General features: G+C 48.3%; 2 protein-coding genes across 2 annotated transcripts; both read left to right on the plus strand.

Annotated features, from left to right (window-relative positions):
• Positions 1-247: 247 nt before the first annotated feature.
• Positions 248-1,270, plus strand: P2RY10 (P2Y receptor family member 10; the record flags this gene model as incomplete). Its single annotated transcript, XM_082488023.1, has 1 exon — positions 248-1,270. One exon carries the CDS (start codon positions 248-250, stop codon positions 1,268-1,270), a length of 1,023 nt encoding a protein of 340 aa, XP_082344149.1.
• A 6,483-nt stretch (positions 1,271-7,753) lies between these two features.
• Positions 7,754-12,874, plus strand: LOC309675829 (putative P2Y purinoceptor 10). The gene is made up of 2 exons (XM_082488231.1): positions 7,754-7,977; positions 11,528-12,874. The coding sequence occupies exon 2, from the start codon at positions 11,578-11,580 to the stop codon at positions 12,691-12,693; it is 1,116 nt and encodes a 371-aa protein (XP_082344357.1). The 5' UTR covers positions 7,754-7,977; positions 11,528-11,577; the 3' UTR covers positions 12,694-12,874.
• The last annotated feature ends 1,199 nt before the right edge of the window (positions 12,875-14,073 follow it).

A 14,073-nucleotide genomic window follows, 5' to 3' on the forward strand; every position in this document is an offset into this window, starting at 1 on the left:
CGTGCTTATGGAGTTTGGACAGCCTAGCAAGGGGACTGACACAACAGGAATGGTCCCCCACCTCTGTGTGAGTAGTGGGAGACCTCTGAAAGGGCAGCTTTTAAGAAGACAGCAGGATGTTTTATACAGAAGACATTTCCAAACCTGTACTTTGTACAGAACAGTCAAATAGGAAATGCAAATGTGAATATCAACAACTCTCGCGGTGCCTTTGCCTTTATAACACCTGGTTCTGTTCTCTACAGGAATGACCCACCCGCCCTATACCACGACGGATGTTTCCAGCAGCCCAGTCATGACGCAGAGCAACCATACCTGCTCCAGTCACAACATAACATTCAAAAACAGCCTGTATGCAGCCACTTACACTATCGTATTCATCCCCGGCCTCCTGGCAAACAGCGCTGCCCTGTGGGTCTTGTGCCGCTTCATCAGCAAGAAGAACAAAGCTGTCATCTTCATGATCAACCTGGCTGTGGCCGACCTGGCTCACGTCCTCTCACTGCCACTGCGAATATACTATTATATTAACTCCACGTGGCCTTTTGAGAGATTCCTTTGTTTACTGCTTTTCTACCTGAAGTACCTCAACATGTATGCCAGCATTTGTTTCCTCACCTGCATCAGCATTCAGAGGTATTTCTTCCTGTATCAGCCGTTCAAAGCCAAGGACTGGAAGCGGCGGTATGACATAGCCATCAGCGCTGTGGTGTGGCTCTTCGTTGGGGTAGCATGCTTGCCGTTCCCCATCATGCGCCATTACGGCCTGGCCAACACCACCAATACCTGCTTTGCAGACCTTGAAGTCCGGCAGATCAGCAGCAAGGCGGCCACCGTGCTCATGACAGGCACAGCGGAGCTCTTCGGTTTCATCGGCCCGCTCATCATTATTTTATTCTGTACTTGGAAAACAAAAGACTCTCTTCGGGGCTTCCAGATACCGCTACAAAACAGTGGCGAGAGGCGGAAGGCTTTAAGGATGGTTTCCATGTGCGCCATTGTGTTCTGCGTGTGTTTTGCACCATATCACATCAACTTCTTTTTCTACATGTTGGTGAAAGAAAAAGTCATTACAGACTGCTTCCTGACTACAGTCACGCTCTACACCCAACCCTTTTGCTTAAGTCTTGCAAGTCTGGACTGCTGTTTGGATCCCATCCTGTATTTCTTTATGACTTCAGAGTTTCAGGACCAGATATCAAGGCACAGCAGCATGGCCATCAGGAGTCGGCTCACGAGCAAAGAGAGTGCCTCATCAATTAAGGAATGACAAGAAAGCCAGCTGAAAATAATTCAGATATTTAACATGAAGTCTGGAACTGTTCTGCCATACTCGATTACCAACTCCGTTGTGGAAGATCCTGCAAGTTTATTCGGGGGAGTTGTGTGGCAGTGTTTTGATATATAGAAACCAACTGGCGTGACTACACCTACTGCTGCGCCACCCACGCCTGACCTCGCTGGACTAGAAAACATACAGCAGGGAGCGACAAAGCTTTTGCCGGGAAACAGTGGAAAAGTCACAGGAGCTTTTCGTCTATTTTCCCAACTCCATGGCTCTATGATCAAGCCAAAGACAATCCCACATAGATGCACTGACATCCGCTGGAGTGTCTTCTCTGCTAAAAACACACAACGCATACGAGAACCTGAAAACAGCCAGTAACAATAAATGGCAGTTTTGGTCTCCGCACTCAGGGCTGCAGATGCGGGAAGGTTGGCAGTTTGTTTCAGCAGAGCATCCCCGGCTTTGAGTGCATCCCACTCGTTGCCACACTTACCTCTGCTTCACCTTTCCTGTGCTCCCCACGCCACTTTCATTTATAATTTCCTTCTCACCCAGCTCTACGTTTGCTCCCCAATTGCTGATGCAATCCCGTAACTTGCACCTACAGCTGGTGCAAGACCCTCTGCAAAACAAGTTCTCCCAACAGCTCCTCGAACACCCCAGAGACCAGGATCTTCCCTTGCTCCGAGTGGCTTTCTTCCCCTCTGAGCTGCCCCCAGAGGCAAGGAGGGCATCCGTACGCGGCCTTCGCCTTTGGACCCCGAAGGGCAGAAGCGCAGGGAGGGCACTGCAGGCTGGGTGCAGCTGGACTCGGCATCAGTGCAGTTGGATTTGACAATGCTGGTGGCACCGTTCAGGTCCTCACTCTCCTCTGCATGTGGCTTCTTCAGCTCAGAGGTACCTGCAATGGATCTGCCCCGTGAAATCTCTGCCTGATAGGTTCATCTTTTTTAAGAGAGAGGTGTCCTTGCCAAGATGATTTCACTAACAGAGCATAGGCTAATTTCTTGAGTAAACTAGTCATTGTGATTTTTTTTCCCCCATCATCTCCTCTCATGGTCCTAATGTTTACATTTTCATAACTATCGGCTATGAAGACATGAAAAGCAGTGACAGCAAAGAATGCTGTCAGCCCCTTATTTTAAATTAGTGACAGCTCTTCAGCCAAGTTTACCCACTTTGTGTAACGTCAAGGGTATCCTCATGATACCTAGGGATTGTTTTGGCTGATCACAGGCACTGATTTATTGCTTTTGAAATCACGTGTTTTCTCAAAAGGAATGTATACAATTCTCAGTAAGCATCAGTGGCAGCATCTTACAGGTTGCTGCAAAAATAGAAGAAATACCAGAAACGCTTGCTAAGTATATTTTAAATCTAACTACTCAATTCCCAGCTCAGCCAAAATTTTTCCTGCATATTATGGTTTCTCACTTGACTGTTTTACAATAAAATGGGAAAAAGCAAACAATAGCTAGGTTCACATAACCATTACACTGGAGTTCCTCTAAAAGGCAGCGAAGCCTTACTGATTAAATACAATAAGCTCTTGTAGTTGTCTTCCCATTTGTAAGATGATGATTATGGGATTATGGGCTACAGTATGAAGAACTTAATCTTACATGTAGATAAGTGAAAATACCAAAATATGCCTATCTGAAGGAAGCAACTTTCACAGAGAGAGTATTATTGAAGGTTTCTCTAGTTTTCTGGTGAGAAAACTGCAGAGTAAGCAAACAGTCCATCTCCCACCGAAGTCAACGGAATGCATGTTTACACACTGCAAATAATCCCTTTAAAAACATGACCAGAGGCTGGTGCTCAGGTACACAGTTAAGCATGCATAAGGAAATTTTTGTCAATTTAGCAGTTTTCCCATAAGCTAGATGCTATATAATGTTGTCAATGAAGGAGACTTTAGTTTCAATGGTTGTTTTGGGGATTTTCGTGGACCTTGATCAGCTAGAACATGACTGGGAGCTGTTTACTGTGATTTCTTTCTCATACGATTCTCCATTTATCAGGTGAAAACAAGTTGAAGGCACTGTTATGGTAACTATGTAGCTTGTCCTACATTTTCCTTTCCAAAACTTGATGCTTAAAAAATAAATGCATTTTTGCAAACGTAAACTGAGTTTCATAGTTATCACTTATACCTAGAAAACTGAACGGGATCAGCTCTTTCTTGAATCAAAGAGTCTAAGTGATGGAGTGCATCAACTTTCATTATTCTTCAACAGATCACTTCCTTGTCTACAGAAAGGTTTCAACCCCACTCTAATATGACTGGTGTTTATTTTATTTTTTTTTAAACTACAACACTTGCATTGGATGTAGAGGTATTTTGGGAAGAGGAAGGTCCTCCCTGGGAATAGCTGTGCCACTGGTGCTACGTGACTGGGTGGGGAGGAGTGACTGCTATCATCCTTATGTACAGGCAGGACCACAGAAACCGTTTCTCTATATCTCATTCAACAATCATTTTGCAGATCCAAATCTATATGGCTTAAAAAAAGCCCTCACACCATTGACGACAAGATTAGTAAAGCAGAAATTGGTCACTATAGTCCCCTACATACTGAAAGTTATAATGCAGACCCAGCGTGGAAATACCCGCTCCAGCATCTGAACATCTGAAGTGTGACGGTCGCTTTCCCACCCTTAACCACAAATTTGGTGGCTGTATGAGGAATAACATTCCCCATCACCACAATGACATCCCCAAGCACCTTGGCTGCTCACATTCTCCCCTGTCTTCCTGCCTTGCTTACCCTCTGAACTCCCTTACACACCCCCAAAACAGTCCTTTTTACATATGGCAGCCCCAGCTTGTGAGGAAAAGTCACAAGCTCACCACTTTCAGCCTTTCAAGTCAAATCACTTTGATGTGCAGGAGGTTAGGCTACCTGGTCTAATAGTCTCTTCTGGTGTGTGGGAAAGTGTACTGGTTTTGGCTGGGATAGAGTTAAATCGGTCGTGCGGTGCTTAGTTGCCGGATGGGGTTAAACCGCGACAGAAAGTTAGCCAATATGGTCATGATGGTGAGCCAGCCTAGAGACCAACAATTCAAAGTAAAAAGAGATCAAGGGTAACTTGTAATTTTCTGAAAGTGTGTAGAAAGTCAAAGGCCATCAGTTCCACAAGCCCATACGTAAAACTCAGGTCTTTTAGCTCAAGACCTCAAAAACCTCAGCAGTGCGTCTCAAGAGAAGAACGGGCAAATCCACCATTACTGTTGAGGAGGACAGAATTACAGCTGCCCTCGTGGCTGGGAGGTGCTGGATGCTACACAAGACCTGGGGCTGCAGGCGCTGCCTTTGCCTGCCAGCGCTCTCACGCTTTCAGAGGCACAACGTGCCCAGCTCCGGTTCCTGTAATTCACCCCCTTTCCTGTGACCACAAAACATGTTTATTATTTTGACAAGAGGAAATACGATTTCATGATGTTGCTCCTGGATTATCTCTTGTGCCAGACTCACCAGCTAAGAAGATGACACCTTTCTCGGGCAGACACAAAGAGAAGTCTTTCGATAGAGATGCCACAGAAAGGCAGAAGTTAACCAAATCAAGAGGCCGGGTACAGCTACACGGGTTTGTGAAGGATGGATCTGAAGGGCTCCACTGGTACCTGGTGCTGGAGCAACCCTGCATCAAGCCTCACCCTGAAGGGAACTACTCAGGGTGGAAACACGGTGAGGCCTCCAAGCCACCCAACGGCAGTGCATGTCACCCGATGGCACAGCCCTGGGCAAAACCACAGCCTGACATATTGTCCTTCCCTAGCACATGAGCCATTCACCTGTTAGCAAAAGAAAATGTGTTTCTTTGCACTGCCAGCAAATCTCACCCCATCTTAACCAGTATCAGAGGTCTACTAATACCTCTCCTGCTTGAGAGAGGGCCCTCCTGTGCTTGACAGCAAATGTATTCGGAAAGAAACGCCATGGGATTTAATGCCTTTCTGCAGCCTCAGGTTCTGAGCTGCAGGATCTTGTGAGTACCTCAGCTTTATTTTCTTTCCTTAAATGAAATTACCAGCTCTCCACGTAGACAAAAAACAAAATCCGCTGTAAACGCAGGGTAACAGCTCAACAACCGGGAGCCAGCTCAAAAATATGAAAACCCTTCATTGCATTTAACAGATTTCAGGGCTATGACTGGTACATTCTGATCAAAAACGCTGGGTCTGTGGACTACACAAGAGCTTAGCCTGAAAAGGTAGGGAGTGACAGACAATTATTTGCTGTAAAATGAATCAAAGCTTCCAAAAACGTTGCTCCCGTAGAGGCCACTGTGCAGTGGTGAGGAAGATTGTGTGCCGTAGGGCCACGTGCCAACGGCTCCGTTCAAGCCATAGCAAGTCTCTGCACAAGGGTGAGCTGCTTTGTGTGAACAAGACCTCCTCCTGAATGGCCCACTGTTTTTCATACATCCTTCAGGTGCATCCTGTCAGATATTTCTAAATGCTGAGCCCTTAAAGAGATGCTGATCATATGCATTTGGCCTTCTGCCCACAGGATACCAGGCTGAAGGCAAAGACGACCTTTATCTGGAGGCCTTAGATAAAGTCTCACAGTTATTTAAAAATTCCTTTGTCTTCTGCCTTTGAAAGTATAACATTGCATAGCATAAAATGTATGTTTAGTATCAGTAATGAGCCAGAAGAGGAGAAAAGCTAAACAAAAATACACATGCAGCTGAAGAAGAACGGAGAGGTTGATTAGTATAGGCAGAGCCTTGAGGCTTGTCAGTCCGTCAGCTTTTCACACCCAGGAAGGCTGCGATCTTCTGCAAAAGTACCGCAAAAACCCAATGAGCGGAGGAAGGACTCGACGCGGTTGGGAACCCTGAGGCGGGAGTCTGACCCTCACTATGGTCTGACATCCACTGACCTCTCCTTCCCCAGCAGCCCTGCGGTAAACACGTACCTAAAAATAGGGCTCAGAGGTGGCTGCGGACGGCGCTGGATGTGTGCTGTGGACACAGAAGTAGGATGTCCTAGGCAGGATATCCTGGTGAAGCAGCAGCTTCACTTTGGGATAAACCTTTAACCTCTGGAGAGGGATGGGGCACCCTGCCAGCCTCCCTTCCGTGAATCTGCCAAGGTTTTACACACACACAAGCGCTGCTCATTCTTCCAGGGATCAGCAGCAGCTGCTGAAAGAGACACACAAGAAGAAAACCTGGAACCATAAACAGCTCTTGCGTTTTCCAGATCACTTCGCTCTCAGCTGCCACAAGAAGCTTGGGGCTTCACAGGCAATTATTTGCTAGCAGGCTACGTTTACATGATGGATAAGTAAGTGGTAGCGAAGAAGCCCACCGATATGTCTGTACAGGCTGATATATAAACTGGTCTGGCCTTTGCCTTCGTGAGGACGTTGAGCAACAGATTTAAGTGACTGCATCTCCACTGACCGCAGGTCAAGGATCCTCTTCGTTCTCTATACTACTGTCGTGAAGCACCACTTCGTGGCACAGGAGTGCGCTCAGGTCCCCGTGGTCAGCATTGCTGCCAGCACGGAGAAACCCTGGCGACTGCGCAGCCGGCAGAGCCAGCGGGCTGTGCTGCTGTGGGCAAAGATGCACGCCTGATCCCAGACCCTGAGCTGGCGACTTATTCTACAATTAAAGGTTATAATAGCTTCCTTCTTTCATTTCTCTTCCACGGTTATGTTTCTGTTAATTTTGCGGGGTCATTGGACCAATTACAGAAAATAGATGAATGGAGCAAGAATAGTTCTATTTATACATTACCCACAGTAAGAAAGGGAAAGATGCCAACAACCATATTATCTTTGCAAGCCCCGGGCCGTAAGATGTGACATTGTATATCACCTCAAACTGTTCAGCTGGAAATGAGGCAGCTCGTAGTAAGTTACGCTACAATATATGCCTGCCAGTTTTCAGCAATTCGGAAAGAAGGTCATGCTTAGCAGGCAGTAAAAGATATATATAAAAAAAAATATATATATATGGGAAAGGAATTAAGGGAGGCAAAAAGAAAGAAAATAAATTTGGAATGATGCACATTAAGCTTTTTTTTTTGAACAACAGTATTTTGAGAAAATCTCCACTTTAAACCATCATATTATTTCAGAAATATAGTCTAAACCCTTAGCTTTAGCCTATAGCCTTGACAGTCTGAGGCTAACCAAATTTCCAAGAAAATGAAGGAAAATTACTACCTTCCAGTAACTTTCACTGGCACAGTTTTCAGTTTTCCTTTAGCAAGCACTTATTGCAAGATACTTGGTTCTGTAGTCTAGTTTTTAGCAAGCAAATGGCAAGTGTGTGTGGATAAAAGCAGAAGCAGCTCAGCCGAAGGACACCTTCGCCTAACACAACTTCTGTGCAAAGAGGAGGAAAGAAATCCGTGTCTGAGGTCCCTATCGCCCGCCGGTTGGATCAAACGACGTCATCGTCTTCCCAGTTGTTTTAACGTCATTAGCTGTACACGTTTTGTGTGGTGAAGAGAAACAAAATACAGGATTTCCTGTTCTGCAGCCACTGTACTGGGCTGCAGATGCCGGGAGGATTCCAGCGCTCCGAAAACATGTGGAAGTTTAACGAGGAGTCGCTGGGGCTGGGATTGCTGCGAAAATCGGTAGGAAATAAAAGCAGAAAGCTCTCTCCTCCTGCTCTCTAGTATGGATGTCGCCCCCCCGAAGGATGGGAGTCACGGGAAGGTAAGCTTGATTTCTGCTGTGTGCTTTCTTCAGTAGATTGAAGCGATTGCAGTTTTGAGAAACGTTCTCACTTTTTTTCCCTTCTTCTTCAAGAGATCTTATCAGGCAGAAGCTGGTACAACATCCTCAGCCGCTTCTGAGTGTGCTCACGCATTTCTGCTGCGCTCAGCTCCGAGGGGTGGGTGAGCAGAGCTCAGTGCATCTGAGCAGGCTGCTGTGTGCGGCAGTACATGGGGAAAGCCCGTTTTACCCAAAATACTTTTTTTTTTTTTTTTGTTACTGACAGAGGCTGCCATAACTGACCAGCTCTGTTTACGCATTTCCTATTAGTGCCTAGATTAAACAAACAAAATTATTGCTTAAAACACAAGTGCCAGAAAGCCTCCACTACTTCAAATCCAGAGCTTATTTCAAGCCAAAAGTGGATTTTTTTTTTTTTTTTTTACCCCCCCAGACTGCTTTTCCCTCCAGCATCCCAGGCTTGAGCAGGGTTAGAGGAGGCAGCTCTGCCCCAGTCCCCCAGCTCTGGGGCTCCCGCAGCCGGGGGCTGCCCCAGCCACCCCTGGAGCACAGCTCTAGCCTGGTTTCTCCAACCAGCCCATGGAAAAGATGAGGGCGAGTTTGCCAGTGAATTTGGGAGTAGTAAGTGCAATACCGCAGCAGCATAGGGTTGGGTGGGGCGCGGGATGATTCAGAATAGCCAGGCGATTTCCAATAATGACAGCCACATACGCCTCCAGGAACAGATACTGCTAACATACTCAGAAAAAAGAAACACAAGTGTTTTAATAGCTGCCTTAGCCTCTTAATTAATTGCAAAGTTACTTGACGTTTAACGAATAGCAGTGCTACATCTGCAACCAGTGGTCTTGCCCCTCTGGCAGCGATACCAGTCTCCCCTCTGCAATTTCAGCACGCAGATGGATAAAACTCAGCTTTGCCACTTAAAAAAAGCCCCCCACCCCCCCTCCTGCTGCTGCATAAATCCATGCATGGATGAAATAGGAAGACAAACAAGGAGTAGCAGGGAATATTTTGTACAATCTTTATAAAGTCTCTGAACAAAACCCCTGCCAAAGCCCACAGGAGCATCTCTACCCCAACACCGGCATCACCGACACCAAAATACGGGGGGACTGACCTGGAAGGGCCTGGGGCAAGGCGCAAGCAGGAGGGAAGATGAAAACTGAAAAACAATAGTAAATGAAAGAATCCACCCTTTCAGGAAGCATTGTAGTGAGTGGGCAGTGGCCCGAGCCCAGGCTGCCGGCGGCTCGGCACGGAGCTCCTGCTGCTTTCTTGCCAGGTGTCCTGACAAGCGCTGTCACCCAAAAGCTGAAAGTGTCAGGCACCAGGAGCGACACCCAGCTCTCCCACCAAGCAATAGGCACTCCCAGGGAAAGCCAAAAAAAAAAAAAAAAAAAAAAATTGAGAAAACCATCAAGGAGGCTCCCCACGGTCACATCTCCAGGGACAAGGTTTAGGATTTGGGCCGAGACACACGGCAGGACAGGGACACTGGGTACTCTATAATCCTTTTCACAAGCCCAGACCCACAAGTGTCATCTCTGTTGCTGGAAGGCCGTGACAACAGCTGGGAACATCTGCATTCCCCATGCTCCCTGACAGTTTTCCCTCCCTATTTTCTGCAGAGATGTGAAGACAAGGTATCCTGCCACCACTTTTCTAAGGTTAAACAGACTTGGTGCAGAGGGCACCGGCCAAAAGCAGGGCTGGCGCTGAGCACGAGACCCTCATGGGTTTTTGGGCAGGTGAGGAGCGTGCGAGGGTGCCGCAGGGACTAAGGGCTTTGTGTCCCACTGTCCTCTCGTGACAGATGTCCCCGCTCCCCTGCCTTGTCCCACCCTGGAGAAATCAGAAACCTCCAACCCGGGGCTCCTGGCTCACGCAGAGCCAGCAGCCAAAAGGTGCACTAGCCCAGCAGGCAGGGTTTCACTTCAGCCTTGCTCTTTGGCAGCCAAACCCTGGAGAAATCAGCAAATGGGAGAAGGAGGCTTGGCAAAGGCTCAGTTCGGAAGCCAGGGCGCTGCACAGGCACACAAGCATGGGTACATGCACCGACCCTTCTTGCGTTGGAGGTGCAGGTGGTAGAAGCCAGCCGAGAGGCTGCTGGCTATATATACACATAAAAATATTTAACATTCTTCCTGAAACTGGAAACCCCTCTGAAAGCTGCCTCGGTGAGGAGGAGCAGGCTAGAGGAGCCTTCACCCCACACCTCAAAGCAATGCCAGGCTCCGCACAGAAGCCCGGTCCCTGCCGCAGGCAATTAGCTTTTAGAAACCCATCCCTGTGGCAAACAGCACCCCTGACTGCTGCTTAATTAAATGCCATTGTCAAGGGGCTCGGTGGCAATGGCAAGAAGTGCTCAGGGCTCCACCAGATCAGGCTCCGGTCTCCAGAAGGGGAAGGGCAGGCTGCCTGACACCTCGCAGGCAGCTACAGGCTCCGTTTCCAAGGGGAAAAAATCATACTGTTTTGTTGTAGATGATGCTACAGGCCCTTGGTTTGTAACCTCCTGCTGCCGAATCACCTCTTCCCAAAAGAGCCAACCGTTCCCCTGGGGGCGTCTGCTTACGAATGGTAAAATCCATCACCTCTCCAGAGAGCTGCACAAGTACCTGTGAACTCCCCATGACCCACTAATCCCTTCAGCACTGGCTGGATGAGGTGAAATGGGTAAATGGATGAAAAGAATTTCTGATCTAAGTAAAAGACAGATGTATTTATCTTCCTTCATGTCCTGAACTGTTGCTGGAGGATAATTTCTGTTGCTACAACACGATGCCTGCACAATGTGCCTTGAGTGCTGGAATTGAGTTAGCGGGACCAGCAGAGCAACTGGCGTGTGTTCGGCCAGCTATTAGCTTATAAATCCAGCCTCAAGTCTGGAGCCAGAGCTCTGATAGATCTGTCTGCACCTCTCCCACTGGCCTCTGCTCTGGTCAGCTGCCTGCCAGCACCATCGTTTGCTGATGCTAATTATTGCTCTCACTGCCGATTCACATCAGGCCACCGCATGGATCCAAAAAGACCATGTCTAGACCCATTTAAAGTCCCTATTTATTTGCAGTCCCACCGAAATTGCTTGTAGACGTATCAGAGAGAACTAATTTGTCAGTGGTTTGACACAAAACTATATGCGACAAAAGTGGTCTTGAAAAACCCTGGGGAGCCGAAGAAGCTGTCTGGCATTAGCAATAGAGAGACTAATGCTACAGAGCTCAATTGCAATGGCACTGCAATTGTGGCGTTGCCTTAGGGGGTGGCTGGGTACAGAATCCTGCAGAGCACATCTGAAAGGACCTGCGTGGAAGATGCCCGGGATCACTGCCTGTAAGTGGGGTCTGGTTCTGTGTCCTTCCCAACACCCCCTCCCCCCCCATCTTGCACATACACCTGGTCACACACACCTACACACACCCACCCCTACACACAACTTATTCTTCTGTGCTGAAGCGCATTTACTCCATGTGGGGAAATACTGGGAAGGTTTTGACTTTACAGCATCTGTTTTTGCTCCCTACAGAAACCCTCCACCCGCCTTAATTGCCCCATGAGCGAAGAGACACGGCCAAGATGGAGAGCAACACATCCTCTGGGAACTGCACCGATCCCCAGATGTCCTTCCAGTCCACTCTGTACGCGACCACATACACCCTCATATTCATCCCCGGCCTCCTGGCAAACAGCGCTGCCCTGTGGGTCTTGTGCCGCTTCATCAGCAAGAAAAGCAAAGCTGTCATCTTCATGATCAACCTGGCCGTGGCCGACCTCGCTCACGTCCTCTCGCTGCCCCTGCGGATGTATTACTACATAAACCACACCTGGCCCTTTGGAAGTTTCCTTTGCCAGGTGTGCTTCTACCTGAAGTATCTCAACATGTACGCCAGCATTTGCTTCCTCACCTGCATCAGCATCCAGCGGTACCTCTTCCTCCTCCATCCCTTCAAAGCCAAGGACTGGAAGCGGCGGTACGACGCAGCCATCAGCGCTGCCGTCTGGCTCTTCGTTGGGGCGGCGTGCCTACCCCTGCTTATCGTGCGGAGCCCAGCCTTGTCCAATAGCACAAACACGTGCTTCTCGGACCTGGGGGTGAAGCAGCTGAGTACGGGAGCCTCCATTGCGCTGGTGACAGTGGCCGAGCTGTTTGGGTTTGTCATCCCCTTCGGTATCATCGCCTGCTGCACTTGGAAGATGTGGCAGTCCCTGCGGGAGTGTCATACGCAGCTGCAAAACACCATCGAGAAGCAGAAGGCTTTGCGCATGGTCTTGATGTGCGCGGCCGTCTTCTTCATCTGCTTCACCCCCTACCACATCAACTTCCCTTTCTTCATGATGGTGATAGAGAACATTATCCGGGACTGTGCCATTCACAGGAGCACGCTCCGCTTCCACCCCATCTCCCTCTGCCTGGCGAGCCTCAACTGCTGCCTGGATCCAGTCCTCTACTACTTCATGACCTCCGAGTTCCAGGACCAGCTGCTGCGTCACAGCTGTGCTGCCCTGCGGGCTCGGTTCATGCGCCGCAGGAGCAGCCTCTCCGTCACCGAAACCAGCGACAACATTCGTATGAAGAGGAGAAATCTTCCACGCTTCAAGTTTTGGTCGCTTTCTAAGTTCTTTGGCCGAATAAACAGCATGGAAATCCCCCCAATGCCACCGGATGAGCTTCTGCTGGAGTCCATCTCTTGAAACTTAACCCATTTCTGTCCATGTAGGTGCTTCTCATAGCTTGAGTGAAGATTGCGTTAGGTCTCCAAATACATCTTGAATTACCCTTGTGTGCAACAGATGCCAGGATCTGACCTAGAAGGACACTTTTATGAAAGAGAGGTTTGCTGGTTGTGTTGTCGCTGTTGGGGACTGTTTGCCTTATCACGATGGAGAACACTGTATTGTTAAAATACCCGAAACAGCCATCGCTGATGCCAGTACTTCTCCTGTGCTCAACTGCAGCCAGCGTTGGGTCCCTCTCATTTCTGTTGTTTCAGTGCTTCTACATATTCGCCATTTCTGAAAATCCTTCCGAATGCTGTGTTGTAAGCAGGCAGCTCAGCCTCAGCGCAGGTTGGGGAGATAGTATTGGTGAAGCTTCAGCCCCAAATGCAACTACCCGCAGCCCATGATGACTGACAGCATCCACCATGCTTGCATGGGACTCTGGATCAGGACAGTTAATTGTCTCCTTGTAAACTGAACCTCTTTCCATAGCAAAAAAGTCAATCATCTGGACCTAGTCTAGCCTGACCTGGACTGCCAGACTAATGTTACCAACATATATCAAGCAAAGAGTATTAACCTATATCCACATCAGTGTTAAAGGGAGTTTTCAAACAAACTGGGATCAGATCACGCTATCGACAAAGGTACCCAGAGCTGAGCAGCGGAGTGCACCTGACTCCCAGGAGCTACGGAATGCTCAACTGATTATGGGGGGATGAATGCTTGGAAGACAGACTGGATATGCCATAAGCGAAGAGGACGAAGGATGAAGGACATCTCCCAGGGCACATTTGCTCGCAGAGACCCGGGGCAAGCTGCAGAAGGGAGAACAGCTGGCGTTGCTGTGCCATGTCATTATTAGGAGTCTTGTGTTATTTGGCATCCTGCTAAAGCCTGTGGTTGTAGATTAAGATGTTACCCGAACCTCTCTGTTCTGCTTTAAAAATCAGAAGAGGTCCCAGCTCTAGCTGGGTACCGAGAAACGTTTACAGAAAACTGACAGGAGTGCTTCCTTAAGGCTTCAAACTCGGGAGGAAATAAAGTGATCTCAACGTGTATTTTAGCATTGTGGGTATTGTTTTAAGTGCTTGTAAATAGTCACACTGTGCACCACATCTGCTCTCAGAGCAACAGTACAGTCTGCAGAGGGTGGGGACCCCAGTTTGGGGCTCAGAGAGGCCCCGTGGCCAACATGGTCCCTCGCACAGCAGCCAGCTGAGGGGCTACAAGGTTTCCTCCGTGTGGGCTAAGGCATCAATGACTGCAATGCCAAAAAACCCTCGGGGAATTAAATAAGTAAACGTAGGCAGAAGGGGTTTGATAGAAAACAGCTCTGCTGATGATTGGATG

The sequence above is a fragment of the Vanellus vanellus genome, assembly GCF_965231255.1.
Source record: "Vanellus vanellus genome assembly, chromosome: 10".
Taxonomy (NCBI): Eukaryota; Metazoa; Chordata; class Aves; order Charadriiformes; family Charadriidae; genus Vanellus; species Vanellus vanellus.